Source organism: Callorhinchus milii, unplaced genomic scaffold, assembly GCF_018977255.1.
Source record: "Callorhinchus milii isolate IMCB2004 unplaced genomic scaffold, IMCB_Cmil_1.0 Scaffold1, whole genome shotgun sequence".
Taxonomy (NCBI): domain Eukaryota; kingdom Metazoa; phylum Chordata; class Chondrichthyes; order Chimaeriformes; family Callorhinchidae; genus Callorhinchus; species Callorhinchus milii.
The window spans coordinates 129,514,091-129,538,305 of NW_024704742.1; the positions used below are offsets into that span (position 1 = coordinate 129,514,091).

The 24,215-nt window shown below is 44.4% G+C and overlaps 1 protein-coding gene across 1 annotated transcript; it reads right to left on the reverse strand.

Moving 5' to 3' along the window:
* Nucleotides 1–103: 103 nt before the first annotated feature.
* On the reverse strand, nt 104–20,778 carry LOC103181008 (long-chain-fatty-acid--CoA ligase ACSBG2-like). The gene is made up of 13 exons (XM_007897191.2): nt 20,568–20,778; nt 17,007–17,290; nt 15,706–15,794; nt 14,730–14,850; nt 13,865–13,945; nt 13,446–13,595; nt 10,424–10,597; nt 9,310–9,491; nt 6,542–6,775; nt 3,043–3,260; nt 2,467–2,606; nt 1,507–1,753; nt 104–399 (listed from the first exon to the last, which is right to left on the reverse strand). The coding sequence occupies exons 1-13, from the start codon at nt 20,776–20,778 to the stop codon at nt 323–325; spliced, it is 2,208 nt and encodes a 735-aa protein (XP_007895382.1). The 3' UTR covers nt 104–322.
* Nucleotides 20,779–24,215: the final 3,437 nt, after the last annotated feature.

The window sequence follows — 24,215 nt, forward strand, 5'->3', positions numbered from 1 at the left end:
AAGCGCTTCGCAGAATATACTGTATACTGAATTAACTGACAGTCCATTTTGTAGGTGAAATGCGGCAGCACAACAACTGTCCCACAACAGTTGTGGATTGTGTGACAATTTTTTTTATATAAGTTTTATTCTGAATTCCCCAATTGAAACGTCCTAAAAAATAAAACCATGTCAGTTTGTTACTTATCTCCAAGCAAATAAACCTTCCATCATATATTGAAAATTAAGCAGTTACGGAATTTGCTGGTTTTAATAGTTTTAAGAGACTTCAAGGTTGATTCTTTTTTCATAAACATTCTGTAAAACCATCCGTGGAGAGACTTTAACTTATATAAAGAGCATCGATTTGATTTTTGTACAACTGGTGCACAACCGGCCTTTTCGTTTTCATTGTTGGACCTGCAAAACAAAATTAGTTAGAAATTTATGCCCTTGGATGTCTATTTGGACCAGGGCAGTTTTCAGTCACTGGGACTGCCAGTTTCAACACCTGGATTGCAATTACAGTAAACTCCTGAAATCTCGTCACTCTCAGGGAAAAGACTCAGTGATGAGTTATCTGGAGCGCCAGGTTAGGTATATAATAATAATAATAATCCTTATATTTGATATAGCGCCTTATCACGTTGTCGAGATGTCTCAAAGTACTTCACAGGATACACTGTAAAGTGGATTGACTGTGTATTTTGTTGACGAAACATGGCAGCCAGTTTGCACATAGCAGTGCCCCACAAACTGCTACCAATTTTTTTGGGGGGGATTGTTGGCCAGGAAAACCAGGAGAAACTCTCTTCTCTTTTAGAATAGTGCCTTATTCTAATCCCCAACCTCTGGAATTCCATCCCCCAGTCACTCCACCTCGCCCCCCTCCTTAGCCTCCTTCAAGTCCCGCCTCAAGAGCCTCCTCTTCGACCATGCCATCGGCCACCCCCCTTCCCCTCCCTTGGGACATCCTCCCGACGTGAAAGGCGCTATACAAATGTATTCTTGTTGTTGTTGACTTGGGATTTTTAATGTCCGCCTTAACAGGCAGACACAGGACCTCAGTTTAAAATCTCATCCGAAGGAAGGGATATGTCCTGTAAAATTATTCTTTGCAACTTTAAACTCTTATTCCCCACCCTTTTCCAAACTTCCTTGACCCCAATGGATATTGTCAACCTCTCTTTGTCCACCGGAAGAGTTTCCCACCCTCTTAAAAAGAGCTGTCATCAATCCCTCCTCAAAAAACCTTCCCTTGATCCATCACTATTTCCTAACTGATTACCAACCTCCCTTTCATTTCCAAGCTATTTAAATGCAATTTGTTGTTGTTGTGCTATTATTTTGGTGCATTCTAAAATATTGTTCTGGGTTTATGTTTTCAATACCATTTAAAAAAAAATTATATCTCTAGAAGATCCCACCGGAGATACAGTCACCCATCCCAATTCCTCCCCCCTATACCCATATATTCCCTTTACTATCAAGCACACTTCAAACAATAAAAATCTAGCATCTGCTTACCTAATTCTCCTCCAGTGATCGAGAAGTCTGTCAACACAATGAAGAACTTGTGGATTTTCTGAGCATTCGAAGTTGCCTTTTTGTTCACTCTATCAATGCCCTGCTCAATGGCTTTATAAATGGTAGAGTTTTTATTATTCACAATCTGAGACACTTTTGTAGCGTGGCTCCCAAGCTGTTTGCAAAAAGCAATGGCTTCTGGACTAAGTGCATCCAATGGTGCTCCAGTTTGCTCATTGACCATACACTAGAAGAAGGAGATTCGGTTTGCTATAAATGCAGTCAACACAAATGCAGTTGCAAATAACAAACAGTATGACAATGACCGTCAGTTAGCAAGCAACCTCCATTTACAACTTGCCAGCGATTCAATGGAACGGAGAAAATAAAGAAACTTTCTTCCTCTACTTCAGACAATTCACCACCATCCTGCTCTGCTGATCTCTGACAGTAGTCCTCTTCCCAAGTCACCACTTAGTTCTGTGACCGGCCACAACAGTGAAACAAAGCAATGTTGATTTTAAGGCATTATAAGACCATGAGTCAAAATTGCGGTATTCCTCACATCGCATTTCTAAGGAACTATTTAACATTTAACTAAGGAACATTGTTAAAATACAATTCGAAATCCCTTCTCTTTCTTTGGTAGAGCAGCTTCCAAACGCCGCTCGGTAAGTTGGGACTCTCACTATTTTCCAAGGTTCACATCCAATGGTTAATCACAACTCTAGTGGCCCAAAGTTCTATCTGGTCCCAAATTGCAGGATTATTTTGTGATGTGTTAAATTCTAGCACTTCAGCTGCAAGCAAAGTAAAGCACTGAGGAACAATAGGGATCCATTTTGGTGATCATACTCTGTGTTGCGTGTGTGTTGTGCGTGTGGGAGGTAAAACACAGTGGAAAAGTCCATAACCGTTCACGTAACACAGGCTCACATTATATTCTGAAGAAATGCTTACCTTCAATGACAGCAGTACACTGAGGAATTTCTTTTTATCACCAATGAGCATGGCATTGCTGATGATCGGAATTTCCTTTTTGATAGCATCCTCAATGGGGATTGGAGGAATGTTCTCTCCACCAGCTGTGATGATCAATTCTGAAACAAAATAGAGTAAAGATGCTATATAAATGCAAGTTGTTGCATATAAGCGTAGGCCAATTTGGGTTTGCACCCCATTATAATGCCATATTTGGTTTTATTACCCTGGAAACAACACCGTTTTAGCTAATATCTCCAGCAGCAGCACCCACTAGGGTCCCCAGCTTTTGGCCTTGCCAACCTCTGGCACAGACACGATGGGCCAATTGGCCTGCATCTGTGCTGTAGGTTTCTTTGTTTCTATGACCGGCCCCATTTACTTTCTGGGATTACATAAGCAGCATTGCATCCCTCTGTGGAAAGACTGCATGCTCCATTCCACACAGGAGATTTCAATGCGTATGTGGAATTTTCAGTTTGGTTTAGAATCCGCTAAGCACGTCGACAGATTTCTATGTGTACAGACAATCGGCTGACCAAAAGAAAAAGTTACCTTTTATTCTACCAGTTATATACAAGAAACCATCTTGATCTAGTTGTCCCAAGTCTCCAGAATGCAGCCAGCCATCCTTATCTACGTCCGCTTCAGTCTGTTTTGCCATATTCAAGTATCCCATGAAGATATTCCTTCCCCATAAACAGACTTCTCCATTTGCATTCTCATCCGGTTTGTGAAGCATTACCTTGCAACCAAGTAACTGCTTCCCGCAACTGGTAACAAATTATAACTATCAGAAGTTAGCATTTGCCTCAGTACGATCAAAAATGCAACAAATAATAACACTTTACATTTGATACGGTGCCTTTCATGGCGGGAGGACATTTCGAAGTGATATACTGCAAAGTGAAATAACACACCAAATCAAAGTGATTAAAGTGAAACCCTTACGAAAGCAGAACTCTCTCGGGTAAAGAAGAGGTGCTTTTGGGTAAATATTGGGTTGGGTAAGAGAATAAAAATCCCACAAGAAAAAAAAACTAACCTAGTATATTCTCTGACGCACGTGTTAAGGCACTATCAAACGCAATGATTTTTATTATTATTATAGGTTTCACTTACTTACCTCCAAGTGCTTAGACAGAATGACAGTAAATAAAAGGCTCTCAGGGGCCAATGAAGAGAAAACATGTAACCTGTATCTCAATGAAAACACACTCAACTTCAATTAAGCACAACAACAACAAAATTACATTTGTATAGCGCCTTTCATGTCAGGAGGACGTCCCAAGGCGCTGGAGAGACAGAGTTACAGACCCGAGCTGAGGGTCAGGGTGGGGGAGGGTGGAGCGCGGGGGGAAAGCAGGGAGATCGAAAGAACGGTCGAAGAGGAAAGTCTTAAGGTCAGCTTGAAGGTGGCGACGGAAGGGGTGAGACAGAGGGACTGCGGGATGGAGTTCCAGAGGGTGGGTGCAGAGTGGCGGAAGGCCCAACCACCAATAGTGGGGCGAGCGAGGCAGGAGACGTGAAGCACACCGGAGCCCACTGAGTGGAGGGAACGAACAGGGTGATAGGGGGTTAGGAAGTCGGAGAGGTAAGGGGGAGCAAGACCATGGAGGGCTTTGAAGGTGAGGACCAGCATCCTGAACTATATCCTCTGTGTGATGGGAAGCCAGTGGAGTTGAGCAAGGATGGAGGTGATAGTGTCGCGGAGTCTAGTGTGGGAGAGGACACGGGCTGCAGAATTCTGGATGATCTGCAGCCTGTGGAGGGAGGAGGTGCGGAGGCCGACAGGTAGTGAGTTTCCATAGTCAAGCTCGATGTAGTGAAGGCATGTATGAGGGTTTCGGCGGTCTGCGGTGTGAGACAATGTCGGAGCCGGGTGACATTGTGGAGGTGGGGGAAGGCAGAGTGGTTCATGGCGCAGATGTGTGATAGAAAGAATAATTGAGGGTCAAACAAGACGCCAAAGTTCCGGACACACAGAGTAGGCATTCTATGTGTTGTAATCCAATGGGTGTTATCTTACTGCAGTTGGTAACACTCCTCTCACATCTGAGACAGAAGATTGTGGGTTAGAAGGGAATGTAGCTCAGTGGTAGAGCACATGCTTTGTATCATAATAATAATAATCCTTGCATTTGATATAGCGCTTTTCAGGTCGGGAGGACGTCCCAAAGCGCTTCACAGAACACACTGTAAAGTGAATTAACTGTATATTTGTGGGCGAACGCGGCAGCCAATTGCGCACAGCAATGTCCCACAAACAGTCGTCGATTGAAAATGACCAATTTATTTTGGTTTTGGAGGGATTATTATTAAGCGTGTGGAGTAAGGAAACTTGCCCAAGGTTTCGCCCTGCCTGGAATTGAACCCAGGTGTCTCGCTTGCAAAGCGAGTGCACTAACCACTGAGCTACAGGAGTCCACAATGTATGTATGTTCTATCCCCAGCATCTCCACAGATTTTTGACAGAATGGGTGGAAGACGCCAGGATACGAGACTGATTTTAAAAAAAATTATGTTGCAACAGGGTGGGAGAGACAGGGCGGTTTGAGATCAGATGGGTTGAGGGACCATAAGACGTAGCAGCAGGAGTAAGCCATTCGGCCCCTCGAGCCTCCCCCGCCATTCAATAAGATCATGGCTGATCTTCTTACCTAATTTCAATTACCCGCCCTATCCCCATATCTCTTAATCCCTCGATCCTTTAGAAATCTATCAACCTCAGTCTTGAATATGTTCAAGGACTGAGCAACTACAGCCCTTTGGGGTAGAGAATTCCATAAGTATCCCCCAAGCCCTCCACCATTTTTTTCCGCCCCTGGAAAATGCTTCCTGAGTCTCTAATAACTGCCCTCTCTTCCTCAGACCTCCTCTCCATCTGGCCCTCCACCCAAAACAATCCTGATGCAGCCATCAAGGTGCTGAATGTCTGTCTCTCCACATCCTTCAATTCCCTGGCTCCCCTGAAATACAGGGTTGTTTCCAAACCCACCCACTCCCCCTGGTACAACAGTCATCTCCACTCACTCAAAACACAAACCCGGATGCTCGAGCCCAGATGGCAGAAATCCGGCTTCATGATTCACCGCCAGGTGTGGCTTGAGGACCTGAGCATTTCTCTTTCACAGGCCAAAGCTGACTTTTACTCCAAAGTCATCCTGGAGGCAATCAACAAAAACACTGTTTTCCACCATCCATTGCCTCCTCCGTGTACTCCCTCAAGCCCCCTTGATCCTCACGTCAAACGCCAAGTGTGAAGAGGTCCTAGACTTCTTCGCCTCAAAAATTGAAAACATTCTCTTGGCTGCATCGTCCTCCTCCCATTCCCCACGTCTCCTTCATGTTTTCATAGCCCCATCTTATCAGGATGACTTCGGAGTAAAAGTCCCACCTGAAAACTTTCCTCTTCGACCATGCTTATGGCCACCTTCCCACTTGCCCCTTCTTTCTCCATCTTCAGGTCGCGCCTGAGGACCTTTCTATTCGACCATGCCTACCGTCACCACCACCCTCCCCCCAGCTCGGCATTGTGTTCCTCCACTGTCAAGCACCCTGGGACGCTACCCTGTGTGAATAGCGCTATATAAATGAAAGTTATTGATGTTGAATGGCATTTTAGTTTTATCCAACGAACATAAAAAAAACTAATTACGAGTCAAAGAGGAATTAATCTGAAGCTTGAACAGGTAAATAATAACTACTGCATTTATCAAAAATAAAAATAATGGAAGAAAACGCAGAAGCATAACTTTCATCCATAATAACTACAAACATCTATTGCCCATCGCCAAAGGGCAATTATAAAATTTCAAGTGTAAGGTCATTATCTACACAATTCCCACTGGAAATCTTTTCATGTGCATTTCTAGTTTCAAAAAAGAGAGCTTTTAATATTATTCAAATAGAGCTGAATACCTTTAGACCAATTCAGTTTTGTCCAATAATTATACCTAAGAGCGAAAGCAGTCACAACTTAAGAAGTAAATTCATCACCATTATCTACGTGACTGAGTAATGCTTAACTGAATGAGCAATACAATTCACAAACCTTGTAGTACGGAAGGCTCCTGCATAGGAAATTGTGTGTGGCCCACTAGTCTCGCTCATGCCGTAAAGCTCATAGATTGGAATATGGAGGCTAAGGAAGAATTCCAGTGTTTCTTTAGTGATGGGTGCTGCTCCAGTGAAACACTTCCCACAGTGGTTCAAACCCAGTGCTTTACGAACTTTCTTAAACACCAGGCTGTTTGCCAGTGAGTACCCACAGGGCATTACGTCATTTCTACAATAGAAAAGACGCAAGAATTGTGAAAAAGACGGGCGAAATGTGACAGATAATTGCACTCGAGTCCCACAAGTCATGGATTGAGTGAACAAATGCAGTAAAAAAATGCAGCGCGACATGGATAGGTTAGGTGATTGGGCAGGTGGCAGATGAAGTATAATGTAGGGAAGTGCGAAGTCATCCACCTAGGTAGCAAAAACAGTAGAGCAGATTATTTTTTTTAGAAGGGGAGAGATGGAATGTGTTAGTGTCCAGAGGGACTTGGGTGTCCTTGTACACCAATCACAGAAAGTTAGTCTGCAGGTGCAGCAGCAATTAGGAAGGCGAACGGTATGTTAGCATTCATTATGAAAGGATTAGAGTATGCAGCTCAGTGGTTAGAGCACTCGCTTTGCAAGTGAGAGACCTGAATTCAATTCCAGACAGGGCGAAACCTTGGGCAAGTTTCCTTACTCCACACGCCTAATAATAATCCCTCCAAAAACAATAATAAATTGGTCATTTTCAGGGATATCCTATTGTTGATGAGTTCTGACCTAAACAAACTCATCACACATAAATGGCAATTTTGTGTTTTGCGCTGCAGTTACACCTAGTGGCCGCGCGGACTCACAGTGGCGTTATGACATCATGTTTCACAGAGCAAGTACGTACGCACGCATTCAGGCAAAGCCTGGCAGTGGTGAGGTGGAAGTTACCTCGAGTGGCTTTGCCTTTCAGGTGCTTTTCCTGTTGCTCCTGGTCAGATCCGGGCAGGGCCGTACCATACCAGATTTGGGCTGCTGGCGGGTGGAGAAACTAAAACCAGGGGTCACAACCTTAAAATCAGAGGCCAGCCCTTTCGCACTGAGTTGAGGAAGAACTTCTTCACTCAAAGGGTGGTGAATGTATGGAACTCACTACCCCAAAGGGCTGTTGACGCTCAGTCCACTGAGATAGATATATTTCTTATTGCAAAAGGGATTAAGGAATATGGGGATAAGGCAAGGTCAGGTTATTAGCTGGAGTTAGATTAGAAGATCAGCCATGATTGAATGGCGGGGCAGGCTCGAAGGGCCGAATGGCTTACTCCTGCTCCTACATGCTATGTTAAAAACTTGGATTTATATAGCGCCCTCCACGCTGGACGGCATCTCAGAGTGCTTCACACTAACGGATCCCGGGGCTGAGCCTGGGGGAAGGGGAGGAAAGTAACCAAAGGTGCGGTTGAAAAGAAAGGTCTTCAGCAGAGACCTGAAGGTAGGAAGACAAGGGGCGAGACGAAGGGAGTGAGGAAGGGAGTTCTAGAGCCTCGGGGCGTAGTCGCTGAAGGCACGGCTGCTGAGGGTGGAGCAGAGGACTCGGAGCCGAGGAGGAGTCCAGACCCGATGGAACAAAGGCAACGGGGGGTGTTTTGAGGAAAGAGGTCAGAGCGGTATGGGGGGTGCAGAGGAGTGGAGGGATTTGAAGACACGGGTGAGAATCTTGAAGTCGATCCTCTCTGGGACAGGCAGCCAGTGCAGTCTGGCAAGGACTGGGATTATCGGGGAGCGGAGTTTGGTGCAAGTAAGAATGTGGCGGGAGAGTTTTTTATAATCTGGATTTTATGGATGGTAGTGGAGGGGAAGCCGGCAAGGAGGGCATTTGAATAGTCCAGCCAGGAGGTGACAAAGGCATGGACCAGAGTATATCAAATGCAAGGATTATTATTATAGCGCCCTCCATGCAGGGCAGGGTCTCAAAGTGCTTAAAAGTGGCGGAGCCTGACTCTGAGCCAAAGTGGGTGGGGAAGGTAACCTTAATCATGGTCGAAAAGGAAGGTTTACAGGGGCGACTTGAAAAATGGGGATAGAGGGGGCAAGGTGAAGGGATTGAGGTAGTGTGTTCCAGAGTTTTGGGTCATAGTAACTGAATGCGCAACCTCCGATGGTGGAGTGGAGGGACAAGCAGGAGACCAGTGCCAGTCAAGCGGAGATGCCGGGAAGTGGATTGAGTGAGGAGGTCGGAGAGGTAGGGAGGTTTCCAGAGAGTGAAGGGATTTGAACACAAGTGTGAGGATCTTGAAGTCAATCCATTTGGTGATGAAGAGCCAGTGGAGCCTGGTCAGAACTGGTGAGATGGGGGTACAGAGTTTGGTCCAGGCAAGTATGTGTGTAGTAGATGTATTTGAGAACACAACAACAACAACAACAACTTTCATTTATATAGCATCCTTCACATGGGGTAGCGTCCCGGACCACTTGTTAAAGCGCTCCCTAGGATGCTAGGGAGAAGGGAATAGAAGTGTATGGAAGGGTATGAGAGGGAGTAATGACTGGGTGGAGACTCGTGGAGTAGAAACACCAGCACATACTGGTTGGGCTGAATGGTCTCTCTCCATGTTGTACAATCTATGTAAACGTAAACTCTATAGTGAAGCATTTTGCCAGTTAGTCCATTAGCGACTGGGAGCAAGACTAATGACTGTCAATCTTAAGTGCTTTCGGGACCTTTCTTTTAAGTGTTAAAAGCTACACGCTTCCGAAACAGCAAGCAGAGCATCTTTAACCTACCCAGCCATAATGTTCTCACTCGCTCTCAAGCCCAGACGCTTTGCCCAAGCTGCAATCTTCCGCTTCAGAGCTGATGATTTAAGTCCAGCTTCCCTCAATTTTTCCTGTAACTTCTCCCACACGCGGGGCACTCCTAAAAAGCTTGTGGGCTGTACTTCTCTCAGGGTGATCACCAAGGAACCCTGAAAATAGAAGAACAAAATCACATTTCTTAAAAACGCCCTACCAGATTTTGTTGGTTAAAACAAAACACAACATTCAGATTTCAGTATTAATAATGATAATAATCCTTGCATTTGATTATAGCGCCTTATCATGTCGTTGAGACGTCTCAAAGAGCTTCGCAGAGTATACTGTAAAGTGGATTTTGCACCCAAAAAGCCATCCGGTTTCTCACCTGCACAAAAGGTGACAGAGAAAGTAACCTGATCGCCATTTTCTAAGCATAGGCAGCTAGCAAGCTTTTCTGCACACAATTACAGTGAATACAGAAGTGTTGACCATCGATGGTGCTAATTATAAAGTGAGTCGGGATTTAATGATCCCCCCACCCCCACGGCACCCATCCCTCCCAAACAAGCATGTTATAACATGGGTCTACTTTAGTAAAGAAACAAAACAGTAACAAGGGAGAAACAAGATAACGCCAAGTTTTCAAAGAACAGATCTGGTTTTCGTTCAATGCCGTGTGGATTAGTGAGATGAAAATCTTTCGGCCACTGGCTATGCAATGGTTTAGTGTAAAATAAGTGAGGGAAATGAGTTTGAGCTAAAAACATATGCTCACACCAAGGTTCATGTTGAAATGTTAAATTTGGTCACTCAATCCAAGATTGTCTGTGGGACACTGTTGTTCAATTTCACAGGACTATCATCATCATCCTGATGATTAACCAAAAACAGGGCCTTCAATGTGTCCAACTGGGAGAACAGTAGGTGTCAAGTGCAAAATAGTCTTTTCCTTTTAAGTCAAGCTACTGAAAAGTAAATTGCTAGATGGCAGCTAAAATTCCCTATTAATGGTGAATCGATCCCTGAGGTTTTGTACAAAAGTGAATGTAACGGTAAAACCTTTTTGAAGATGGAGATAATGCTGCAGTTTCAAATTACCTACCTTGAGTGCATCTGCATCTGCAAAAAATGTGGTCCCTCCATATCTTATTGGAATCCAGAGGTCAAACATTTGTGCCGCAATATGACTCAAAGGCAGATAACTCACAATACGCTCATGTTCACCCAGAATGTCAGCCCCCACCATTTTCCCTGCACAATATGAAGTCCATGTTATCTGGAAAAAGAATAGTACATGACCACAGTCCACCATAAAATATCAGAGACCAACAAATTAGAATCACAGAATGCTGCATCGTGCCTGTGCCAGCTCTTTGAAAGAGCTATCCAATTAGTCCGACTCCCTTGCTCTTTCCCCATAGCCTTGTAATTTTTTTTCAAGTAAATATCTACTTCCCTTTTGAAAATTATTATTATATCTGCTTCCACCACCCTTTCAGGCAGTGCATTCCAAACCGTAACAACTCTCTGCATAAAAAAATGTCTCCTCATCTCCCCTCTGGTTCTTTTGCCAATGATCTTGAATCTGTGACCTCTGGTTACCAACCCAGTGGAAACAGTTTCTCCTTATCAAAGCCCCTCCTTATCAAAGTCCCTCATAATTTTGAACACCTCTATTAAATCTAATCTAATTATTTTTACAAGGAGTCAAAGAGAAGAATGATGAAGAGGAGCATTAAAGAGTACGAGGAGCGAGTAGGAGAGTGGGATTAGATTATAATAACAACTTACATTTATAAAGCAACATTCACACAGGTCAGGGTCTCAGAGCCCTCCCTCAACAGTGGTAGAGCTTGATGCCAAGCCACAGAGAGAGAGCGAGAGAGAGAGAGATAGAGAGAGAGAGAGAGAGAAGGGAGGTGACCAGATGTGGGGTAGGAAGGACAAATGTGGACTGAATCCAATCCTTTGGTGCATAGGTTCAGTAAGTCTGAGGGATAGGCCAGCGAGGTTAAGGAGGTCGGAGCCATAGATGAGAAGACAGGAGTCATGGAGGATGACTTCTGTCTCGTTAACATTAAGCTTCAGAAAGCTGGTGCTCATCCACACTCAATGTCTATGGATGACAACAACGAGACAGAACAAGTAAATGAGAAAAAGGAATCAAGGATAGAGCCTTGGGATATGTCACAGGTGTAAGTGGTGGAGATTAACAACAACAACAAAATTACATCATTAAGGCGCTTTTCACATTGGGAGGACGTCCCAAAGCACTGAACAGTCAGGTGTTGGGGCCCGAGTATGGGGGAGGGGTGGTGTAGGGGTGAGGGAAGGCAGAGAGGTGGGAGGGAGACCAAAAGCACGATCGAAGAGAAGGATCTTGAGTCCGGCCTTGAAGGATGCGAGGGAGGAAGTGAGGTGAAGGGACTGTGGGATGGAATTCCAGAGTGTGGGGGCAGAGTGGCTAAAAGCCCGGCCACCGATGGTAGAGCGGGTCGGGCGGGAGACATGGAGCAGGCCGGAGCCCGATGAACAGAGGGAGTGGGCAGGTTGGTAGGGAGTCAGCAGGTCAGAGAGGTAGGAGGGGCAAGGCCATGGATGGCCTTAAAGATGAGGACTAGGATCTTGAACTCGATCCTCTGGGAGATGGGGAGACAGTGGAGTTGGGCGAGGGTGGGAGTGATGGGGTCGCGGAGCCTGGTGCATGAGAGTACACGAGCTGCAGAGTTTTGGATGACCTGAAGCTTGTGAAGGGAAGAGTTGGGAAGGCCGATGAGGAGGGAGTTCCCGTAATCAAGCCTTGACGAATGCGTGGGTGAGGGTTTCGGCAGCCTGAGGGGTGAGGCAGTGGCAGAGTCTGACAATGTTGCGGAGGTGGTAGTAGGCAGTGCCAGCCTTGACGCAGATGTGGGGGAGAAAGGACAGTTCAGGGTCGAACAAGATACCCAGGTTCCTGACTGGCTTCGTGAGGTTGAGTGTGCAGCCATGGAGGCTGATGCTGCCAGCGCTTGAGATGCAGAGGCGCTGGCACAAGCCAATCAGGAGGGCCTCGGTCTTGCTAACGTTAAGTTGGAGAAAGTTGTCCCTCGTCCAGGACTTGATGTCGGACAGGCAGTCAGTCAGTCAGGACGCCAGTAGTCCTGGAGTTCAGGGTGGAGGCAGAGAGGTAGAGTTGGGTGTCATCCGCCTACATGTGGAAATTTACCCCATGTCTGCAGATGATGTTACCAAGGGGCAGCATGTAGAAGGTGAAGAGGAGGGGACCGAAGACAGAGCACTGAGCAACACCGCATGAGACAGTGCCGGGGTTGGAGGAGGAGCCATTTGCCACGACGAAGTGGAGGCTGTGTGAAAGGTAGGAGCTGAACCAGTCAAGGACAGAACCTTGAAGGTTGAGGTGGGAGAAGAGGCAGTGGAGGATGATTGAGTGGTCCACGATGTCAAAGGCGGCAGAGAGGTCGAGGAGGATGAGGAGGCAGAGGGAGCCCTGCTCACACATGGTCAGGATGTCATTTGTGACCTTGACCAGAGCAGTTTCCGTGCTGTGGGCAGCACAGAAACCCAATTGGAGGGGTTTATGGAGGGAGTGGGAGGAGGAGAGGTTAAGTGATGCATGGAGAAAACATCAGTGCTGACTTGATGAGCCAAGTCGGTCTTTCCTGTGCTGTAATGTTCTATGATCAATCAGTAAGAACAATTTCAATCCAGTTATTCTACCTGTCAGAATAAGAATGTTAAGGGAGTAATATGCCTATAAAATAGACAGTCATTACATTTTACAGTAAATTTGTGAATTGCTTTGAGTTGTCCTTCCAACCTGAAAAGCGCTATAACTAATGCAAGAGTGCAATAATAATTATTATTATAAGGTATATGTTATATATCAACTTATTATCTCCCACCCTCTGAAATTCCATCCCAGAGTGCCCTGTGTCCTTCCTTCACCTCTTTCAAGGTCCATATCAAGACCTTTCTCTTTGAGCACATTATCAGTCACCTCTCCCCCTCACTCGGTCACACACCCCAACTCAGACGTCAACCCAGGACTTGCACCTTGGGATGTCCTCCTGAAGTGAAAGGAGCTATACAAATTTGTATTGTTGTATAGTAATGCAAGAACTTACATTATCGTGGCTGAGCATGACTCCTTTGGGATTTCCTGTGGTGCCAGATGTGTATATAATCAAACAACACTGATTGGCATTCTGCTTCTCAATAATATCATCCAGCTTCTTATCCGAGACTTTTGCCCCCAGTTCCATAAATTGCCTCCACTTGAAATAAAGATTTAATATATATATATATATTGTGTCGTTTAAGCAAAATCTTGACATGTCTGCATTTAAAATTTAAAAACAACAACTCCAATGATGAAGTGGATAGAGCTACAGCTTACAGACCAGAAGCTTAGGTAAGCAGGATGCGTCCCTCCATGGAGACAGTTTTGACCAGGAACACACATGTCAGCCATGCCGAAGTCAGGAGGAAACGCTACATTTTACACCCCTATAACTGAGCAGGTAACCATTTCAGGAGGACTTACTGTGTAAACGTTCGGAAGAATTTCTTTCAGGTGACCCTTGTACTGAACAATCGCTTTGAGATGGGGCAATTTATTTTGGATCTAAAGATAAAGATAATAAGTTAGTCAAGTTTTTTTCCTCCCTCCTCACCATCTTCCTACCCTCCTTTAACTAATCCTCCCGAAGGTTTTAAAGCTCTGTTACTTCTATTGGACGGCCTTTCCAAAGACAGCCTCCAGAACCTTGTTCATTTACCTGGCCCAAGTGATCCTGGACAGCTTCTGTTCCACTCTAAAGGATTCTATCCTCTCACGAATATCCACACATGTAGAACCTCCCTACAGGGATTTCCAACAGCAGCAACCAGGAATGAGACCATATGCAACATCCTATTATTGCCTCTTGTGAAATCAACCATCAGAGCCCAGCCTGAGGGATCAGATCCTACAACCTTCTTATCTGTGTGGTCCGCACTTTCACTCAGCATCGACTTTGCCCGCAAGTGCATCAAGATAATCAGGTGCTTCATTATACAGTTTACTTGTCCAATACCTTTAATAATTAGAGTGTAAAGCAACTTCCAAAGTCTTGATCTTCCCTACCTCTATACCCTGCTAAACTCATACCAACCTGTCTGGTCGGCAGACTGTGGCCTGCTCCACATCCCCCACCCAGCCCGTCCCACTATGTGCGGTCAGCCTTTCTGCCCCCACCCTTTGGATCTCCATCCTAGATTCCCATCGCCTCACCCACTCTCCTTGCCTCCTTCAAGGACCACCTCAAGACCTTCCTCTTTGACCGTATCAAATTACCAGATGTTTCCACTTGTATAAAATCCTCTTTTCATTTCAAACGCAAAGACAAATCTTAAAACAAAAGCCGTACCTTGAGGATTTTCTCCAGTTGTTTGTGGTTCTCCACCACCAGAATATTTGCCTTGCAGTCGAAGGCCACATATTGACACGCTTCGGGCGAGTTTGTTGTGTAAATCCCAACAGACACACCACTGCAGACATTGAGAAAATAAATTATATACAATAACTCCCATTCAGATAGCACCTTATATAATAATAATAATCCTTGCATTTGATATAGCGCTTTTTACGTCGGGAGGACGTCCCAAAGCGCTTCACAGAACACACTGTAAAGTGAATTGACTGTATATTTGTGGGCGAACCCGGCAGCCAATTGCACACAGCAATGTCCCACAAACAGTCGTAGATTGAAAATGACCGATTTATTATTGTTTTTGGTTTTTGGAGGGATTATTATTTCCATGTATATATCTTTCCATGTATGTGCAAAAAAAGGCTCAAAGCATTTCATAAAATATATTTTTTTTTAAAAATAAGACAGAATCTTGTTAAATAGATGTAGGTGAAGGAAAGCCAAGCAAGCAAAAGTTTGAATGTAACGCTTAAAGGATAGCTGAGGATCGAACAAGACTTCCAAGTTCTACAGCGGCTCCTTGAGGTGCAGGTTGAATCCGTACAGGCCAATTAAGCCAGACCCTGAGATGAGAAGATGCTGACAGGAGCCAAGCAGGAGAGCCTTGGTTTTGATGGATTCAACTGAAGAAAAAACTCATCCAGGACTTGCTGTCTGACAGGTAATTGGTCAGGAAAGCAGTGGTTCTGGAATCAAGGGTAGAGGCAGAGAGGAAGAGTTAGGTGTCATTTGCATACATGTGGAAATGGACCCCATGCCAGTGGAAGATATCACCAGGTGGGAGTGAGTATACTGATGGTGTAAATGGGAGGAATGAGGATAGAGGCCATGTGTGTGTGACTGTGCAAAGGCAGGAGGAGAAGCTATTGGGAACATTTAAAGACACTGGGATACAACTAAAGAGAAATGTTACCCTCCCAGAATCGCTCCCATGTTTGCAAAGAACCACTCTGGAGAATTGAATCCGATGATACCAACTCCATGGTACAGCTCCAGGCCAAGCTGTGAACACAATAAGACAGACATTTTACAAGTTGCTCTTGCTCAAAAAATAGGCACAAAATAAAACCTGTTATGAAAGCTTAACACTGCAAATCGTTCTGTGTAATTACAAATAACAAAACGGTCTAAAACCACGAGTTTGAATTCTGAGGGGTTCATTCCTATACTGTCTACAAAACAAGGCAATTTTACATTTATATGACGCCTTTCACGTCAGGAGGACTTCCCAAGGATCTTAACCAGACCTGGGGATGGGAGCTGAGGATTAGGGAACAGAAAGATGATGGAAAGAGCTAGATTGAGATGAACCTTTGATGAAGGAGAGAGATCGAGGGGCCCCTGGGATGGAGTTCCAGAGAGTGGGGGCGGCAGCGAGGCTGAAGGCCCATCTGCCAGTGGTGGGATAGGAGACATGAAGCAGTCTGGTGCCTGCTGAGTGAAAGGAGCAGTTGGGTGAGTTGGGTTTGGCGAGGTTGCAGAGCTAGGGTGAGGTGAGACTGTAGAAGGATTTGAAGATGAGAATAAAAATCTTGATCTCCATCTGGTAGAGGATAGGGAGTCAATGGAGCCAGGCAAGCATAGGGGGGATTTGGCTCACGGGGCCTGGTGTGGAAAAGGATGTAGCTGCAGACTTCTGCAAAGTCTGCAGCTTGTGCAGGGAGGCAAAGAGAGCATTTGCGCTATCAAGCCTGGATGTGATAAATGCAGGGATGAGGGTCTCGGTGGCCTCAGTGAGAGGTGATGGGTGGAGGTGGGCGATGGTTCCGATATGGGAGAACGCTGAGCAGGTCAGAGTACAGATATGGAATTAAAATGCTGATGTTTGCAGGGATATCTTTCCAGGCTTCCTGAGAGCTCAGCAAGTCATTCTTCAGTTTGGAGCCGAAGCTACGAGGGGGAGATGTCCAATGCTTTTCTCACCCAATTTCCCCACGTTAGAGAGCAATTGGGAACAGGAGGCTCAACTGAATTTTTCCGCTCTGATCCAGAGGTGCTGTGTGTAACTGCAATACAATTACCAACAGTTGCAGCCAGGGACAGATTTAAACTATTTGTGATTCAAAAAGGACCTTAAAACTGATAAGAGCTAGATTCGATCTACACATTTCATCTCACTGAGACTGATGAAACTTTACAATTCCTCTTCCAAAATAGTCAGTCATCACCTTAAAAACTTTAAATGTCATCTTAATTTAGGCAATATGGACCTACATATAGAAAGCTTTTTGCCGCCCTTCTGGATTCATTGTAGAATTCTCGGTAGGATATCTTGTGCCAGTTCTCTTCATGCTTGTAAGCTAAAGCGATATGTTTTTGATACTTCTCCATAGAGTGCTTGAACATTTGATGAATTGTGATAGGAGCTTCTGAACCAGGCCCAAACTTCTCCATTCGGATCTTAACTGTCTGACGTATGTCTGACGTCCACAGGTTGTTTGAAGCGTCAATGTGAAGCAATGATGGTACAATAATTGCAGAAAATGGAGTAACTGTAACTGAAGCAAACCAATGAGAATTCTCTGTTAGTAAATTGTGGTGACTTAAGTGATAGTGACACGGTAAACCAGGGTTTTGGTTATTGCATTGCACCCTGAGATTATTTGAAAGCTTCCTCTTCCCTAGGCAGCCATTGCAACTAACTTGACTAAGGATAGTTTGAAATGACTACAGAACTTCTGATAGTCATTTGAGTATAACTGTGGGATTGGGTTGCATTCCCTTCAATGCACAAAAGTAACTGAATTCTTCATTACATGCAAAGCAGATATTACTATTTTAATTAAAGTGGCCCATTTTATGATGTGCTAACTATTGTATAACTACTTGAATGCATTAATTATAATGTTGGCTGGAGCAGAGACACAGAAATTATAGCTGCTAAAAACAATGTCAATGAAATTAACACCTTAGCCTGAATACTTGCCTTATGTAATAGTGACAGCTCTTCCCTCTGCCCTATAGAATATTCTCTTCCCACACTTCCAGCCCTTATCTCTGCTAAATCCTGTATCAGGCCTCCACAAGTAAACATTTGTGAAACAAAATACCCAGTGGGTTAAAATGTAGAGATTTTAACAACTGCATTCTACTGAACAGGCACAAGGCTATCTTATTCGAGGATGATGGGCGAAGATGTGGGTGATAGGCTCGCACAGCCTGGTGCGGGAGAGATGCAATAGCGGGGGTGGGCGGAGGGATACTCATTCTTTGGATCAAGGATGGCCAACTTGTGGCCCATGGGCCTGGACTCTTCTATGGATTGGCCATCCCTGCTTTACATCATGGCAGGTCTTTTAAACCCACTTTCCTGCCCTTTCCCATTATCCCCTAAATACCTCTTATCTCCCAATTATTCATCCATCTTCTATTTAAATATCCCAATTAATTTTGCATCTAATGCTTCTAAGCTTCTAAGGAAGTGCATTCCATTCTCACAATTTGTGGAGGAGACTTCCAGCTTCCAGTGAGGGCCAACAAGGCGGTGGGTGGGGGGGAGAGTAATCAAAGGCACAATCAAGGAGGAAGGTCTTGAGTCGGACCTTGAAGGATGCAAGAAAAGGGACAAGGTGAAGGTACTTCAGGATGGAGGTACAGAGAATGGAGACAGGAAGGCTGAAAGCCCGACTGAATGGTGGATTGGGCAGGGCAGAGGACGTGGAGCAGGCCAGTGCCTGCCGCCGATGGATCAGGCGGCATGGTAGAGCTTAAGAAGGTCACAGAGATAGGGTGGGGCAAGAGTGTGGAGGGATTTAAAAGTGAGGACGAGGATCTTGAACTCAATCCAATGGGAGATGGAGATCCAATGGAGCCAAGCAAGGTTGGGAATGATAGGCTCAGAGAGCCTATGCAGGAGAAGACATGAGCTGCAGCTTGTGGAAGAGTTGGTATATCCGGAAAGGAGAGAATTGACAATGTCTCCGCAGTCTGAGGGGACAGGTAGTAGCAGAGGCAGGAATGTTGCAGATGTGGGGAAAAGCTGAATGGGTCATGAGTACAGCTATGGGGTTTTGGGGACAGTTGAGAGTTGAACAAGACACCAAGGTTCTGCACTGGCTCCATGGCATGGAGTGTGCATCCATGTAGGATGATGCTGACAGTGCCTGAGGTGAGAATGCACTGATGGGAGTAAAACAGAAAACCCTCTGTCTTGTCAACATTCAACTTGAGAAAGTTAGTTCTCATCCAGGACTTGATGCTCCCCTGGCAATCGGTAAGAACAACAGTGGTCGTGGAGTCGAGGCTGGAGGCCAAGAGATAGAATTGGATGGCATCTGTGCACATTTGGAAGTTAACGCCATGCCTGCGCACAGCATTGTTGAGCAGGAGCATGTAGGGCAGCATAGGTTATGTAAGGTACATTATTGGGTTAATGTAGAGGGAGATCTATACTCTGCATCTATCTCAAACTATACCTGACCTCGGATTTCTTCACGTTTACAGCAGGAACATTGACAGAGCTGCCCACAGCAGTTTGTTTCCTCGCCTTGAACACAAAATCAAACATCTTAACTGAAAGACAAGTTGAAAGAATCCACCAAAATAAACCGCCATCCAATGAAGAGGAGTAATCGCTTACTCCTGGTTATATGGAATAGATTAATTGAATCTTACAGCACAGAATGAGGCATTTGGCCCATCGTGCCTATGCCAACTCTTTGAAAGAGCTACCACCTCGTCCACAAAGTCCTGTTACCCCCATGCATGTGATTTTTTTTTAACATAGTGCACTGACCAACAACTGAATTATGTGGAAGAATAATGATAATTTTATGTGGAATCATTCAATAGTATTCAGGAGAAGTGTTTAACTGTAGTTAGACTTCCAGAGGGTCGGTGTGAGCGAGCACTATAATTTTCATGGCAGTTAATGATCTGTCGCCATCTTCCGTAACATGATGGAGTGACGAGGCAAAATGCATCTCTGACAGCTTGTTTCAGCTCCTTCGTGATCTCATATCACTGTAACGGGAGGTAAGAGGACTTTGTGGATCTGTTTGGCCCTACACCAGTTAAACTTCCACTTAGAGAGAACGAAAAAAATCTTACGACTCGGTACAAAACTATTCCCTTGGCAAGGTGCTAAATGGGCAAATCTCGCAGCAAAAATTCTGCTGGAGCAAAGGGAAGAGGTGGTGGAGAAAGACAGAGTGATTCACATTGACCAAGGCAAGATCAAGAAGGACAGTGAAGACCTTTCTTTTCGACCATGCCTTTGGTCACCTGCCTCCCCTTCCCCTGGCTCGGTCACGGGATCCATTACTGTAAAGCGCTCTGAGACGCCGTCCGGCATGGAGGGCGATATAAATCCAAGTTGTTGTTGTTGAAGCAAAGGGAGCCTGGACACAGATGGAGAATTTGGTTGGTAACTGTTCAAGGTAGTTGGTGCTGTGGATGGGAGGAAAAGCGATTTGGAGGGGCTTGAGGAGGAAGGAGAAAAGAGATCATGGTCCAGGACAATGCAATCCCGTTAGTTCCTTAAGATCTCTGCTCTCATGGGATAAAGTGATCACCAAATTATTTCGGAGATGGGGAGAAGACTGGAGTCAACACTTCAAACACATAGAATAGGATAGTAGCCCAAAGGACGTTCTATCACTGGAGCCCACACACATAAAATACACCAGCCTCTTTACAGTGGGGATTGTACACTCCCTACCACATATACACACATGGGCCCTTTCTTTTGGAAAACAAAAGTTAAATTGAACAGAAAATAGCTGGACGTTCAACCATAAGGTTTCCAAGGTTGGTTGTCACCCGAGCCAAGCTTACCCATTTCTGCTTTCTTTATCTCCATTTTTAAGTCTGAGAACGTTGAATACTGAGACTCAGTCGACACAGAATGAGTATCATTTTCCACCATGGATGGAGTCAATTCCTTCAGCACGGAGATTTGGGGGGTTTCAGATTTTTTTGTGTTAGTCTCCGAGGTCTCAATTTGCTCAGGCATGACCTTTTCATTTTTCTTGCTACCTAAAGGCATGCCCAGTTGCTCTATAAAACCTGCTTCTGAATGCTTCCGTTTCCACCCCTGAGCAAGCAGGCGGCCCAGGTGTCGCCTCCGACTTCGCTGGCCGGGTGCTGGAGCTGGCAAAGGAACTGAGGCCCGGGCACAGTGGAAGGATCCTTATTGTGTTTCTTTTTGAAAGAAGAAATCGTCTAAAGTCTGCGGGAAGAGGAACCATCTGCCATCAGCTGTGTTTCACCCACAAAATAAACAGTCAATTCACTTTACAGTATATTCTGTGAAGAGTTTTGAGACGTCTCAAAGACGTGATAAGGTGCCATATCGAATGCAAAGATCGTTATTATTATTATTATCATCAGGATAATAGTCATGCAAATAAGATACTTTCATACTCGAGCCCATAGTTCATTTGATAAATTCCTTGCTTGGAGTGAAACTGAGCCACACAGAGATGGAAAGTCTCAGGTCTGAGCTGAAGTCAGCTCCCCCTGGTCTAAAGAAGGGGAAATTATGTAGGATTCTCAGTCTTGATCTGTATCCAGCGACCCTTCCTAAAATGTGGGCATCGGCTGAGGACAGGACTCAGCTACTATCACTCATTGCTTATTTTCACAGGTGACAAATGGCTACTTGGGTGAGATATTAGATGGTGGTTATGCATGTGAAAACGTATCCTAGCAAGAACGAGCACCTTCAGGTGAGGAAACCAAAACAAATACTCACTAAATACACATCTCTCATTTTTAACTATGTCCAACTTAAAGAGAGCAAATCTCAGTTGAGAGACTCACTCTCGCCTCTGAGTCAGAAGATTGTGGGTTCAAGCCCCATGTCGGGATTTGCAATTACTTAATCTAAGATGACACTCCAACGCAGTGCTGGGGCTGTATTGCACTGTTAAAGAAGCCGTGCTTCATGTGAGATGTTAAACCAAGGTCCCGTCTGTCTGTTCAGGAAAGATTTAAAAGGAGAAGGGAATTTTTCCCGTGTCCTGGCCAAACAATTCCCCAAATAAAATTGGTCACTCAATCCATGGCTGTTTGTGAGACAATGCTGATTATGCTAGGGCTGGAAATGATGACAGGTTTCACTCACAAAATATATAGTCAAAACTGCTTTATAATAATAATAATCCTTGCATTTAATATGGCGCTTTTCACGTCTTCTCAACATCTCAAAGCACTTCACAGAATAGAATGTAAAGTGAATTAACCATATATTTGTGGGCGAAACATTTACAGTATATTCTGTGAAGCGCTTTGAGACATATTAACAACGTAATATGGCGATATATCAACTGCAAGGATTATTATTATTACTATTATTATTGGTGATGTGGCTATCCCAAGTGACTACAACACAAGAAATAAGAAACTAGAGAAGATCACGAAATGTATCAATCTACAAATTGAATGCGGACGTATGTAGCAGCATAAATCAAATATAGTTCCTATAATCATCAATGAAGTAGGACTGTTAATAACACTATTCAGAAACGGTTTGATAAAATACCTGGTGAATAAAATATCAACCTCCTGCAAAAAGTAGCTATTTTAGGAATTTCTAGTATACTAAGATAAGTAACATCCATTCATATGTGACATAGCAGTGTTATTGGTCTAGCTGACCCATCACTGAAATCCACTCAGAGATGACCTCTACGAAGTGATTTAAACTGTAATAACATCATCATCATCATAATAATAAGTACTGCTGATGGGCAAAGTCAACAGTGCCACCTGTGGATCAATGTTCTTGTAAATTGCAACAAATTCAAGTGGTAACAATTCCTTGCTAAATATTACTGTATTTACACACTGCAAAAATTCCCAAAGGTTTTGCAAATGTTCCCTTTTTATATAAAAAACACGCAAAATTCTACTAACCTCTCCAAAATATTTTCATTCCTGGAGAAAGGTTCTGTTACTATATTCAAGCCAACATCTGCAGAAGAAGTGTTAATACTCACAGACATCTTGGCAATTTAACCCATTGCAAAACAAAATTGAGAAAACTGCAAAATTGGCTTTTGAATCTTGCATAAGAGAAATGAAAGTTACAATAGTTAATGTAGCTATGTCCAAAGAGACAGTCAAAAAATGGCATGATTGCAAGGGAGGGGTGGGGGAAGGTAAACAGAGTCTTCAGGCTAGTAAATGTAAGTCCTGCAATAATAATAATAGTAATTTCTGCATTTGAGAGAGTGCTTTACCTATCAGGATGATGTCTCAAAGGGATTCAGAGGATTTTACTGTAAAGTGTAGTGACTGTTTGTTTTATTGGCATTACAATGCACTGTTGACGACTCATTACACTGTATAGCCCTCTTCACATCGGAAAGATGTCCCAGGTCGCTGGACAATCATGGGTTTTTGGACCCAAGCTGGGAGTTGGAGGTAGTTGGGGATTGGGGGTGGGAAGGTGGCCGAAGGCACTGTCAAAGTTGAAGATCTTTAGATGGGACTTGAAGGAGGCAAGCCAGGGGGTGAGGCGGAGGGATCATGGGATAGAGTTCCAGAGTGTGGGTGCAGAGATGCTGAATGATCGACCACAAATGGTGGGGTGGGAAGTGTGGGGGACCTGAAGCAGGCTGGTGTCTGTCAGACATAGGGAGTGGACAGGCTGATATGTGGTTAGGAGGTCGGAGAGGTAGTGGGGAGCAAGACCATGGAGGGCTTTGAAGGTGAGAATGAGGGTTTTGGACTCGATTCTCTGAGGGATGGGGAGCCAGTGAAGTCGGGCAAGAATGGGGGTGATGAGAACAATGAGATTTAGAAGTATGGACATGTCCTGAACCCTGAGAGCAAAATGGCTAAAGGGTAAGGGAGTGCAAGGGGACCAAGTGCTGTAAATCAAACCCTAAGCTTTGTGTTGGTGAGATCCATGGTTAACATTATAGTTCCTGAAGTACATTTATGATAGCACTCAGACTTACCACAATCTACAACATACATAAATCTTCTGCAATGATGATGGGAATGGAAATGAGAAATGACTAGTAGCAACAATATTACATACTGTAACCACATTAAAGTTTTATGCCAGGTCTCAATTTGGCATCCGCCAAGGAAAAACGGAAAGTTGCAAAAGTAACCACAGATTTAACCACCTTTGATCCGAAGTTCAGGTTTTTTTTGAGTTTATTTATTTAAGTTACACACAAAAAAAATGTTCTTATGATCTGTTACTTGGGAGCTAAAAGCGTAAGAGCTTTCCACATCGTGAATTGCCTTATAATGGCAACCCTACACTTTTTTTTGGTCAGCCGGGTATTGTCACATGTGGACACCCATTACCATGCCAGAGTATCCAAGCCAAACAGAATTCCATGCATCCCACCTACACATGGAAATTCTCATTTTGGAATGGCATATACACTCTCCGCTTGGAGGTACACATCCTGCTTAGCTAATTCCAGAAAGTATTAGGCAGAGGTTTGCAAGAGCCAAGAC

Excerpts from the sequence above, each read along its gene's own strand:
- LOC103181008 (XM_007897191.2), bottom strand. The coding sequence starts at position 20,778 with ATGCCTTTAGGTAGCAAGAAAAATGAAAAGGTCATGCCTGAGCAAATT. Across the intron at positions 9,492-10,423 it reads CAGATGCAGATGCACTCAAG|GGTTCCTTGGTGATCACCCT; the intron begins GTAGGTAATTTG and ends TTCTATTTTCAG. Across the intron at positions 2,607-3,042 it reads TATAACTGGTAGAATAAAAG|AATTGATCATCACAGCTGGT; the intron begins GTAACTTTTTCT and ends ATTTTGTTTCAG.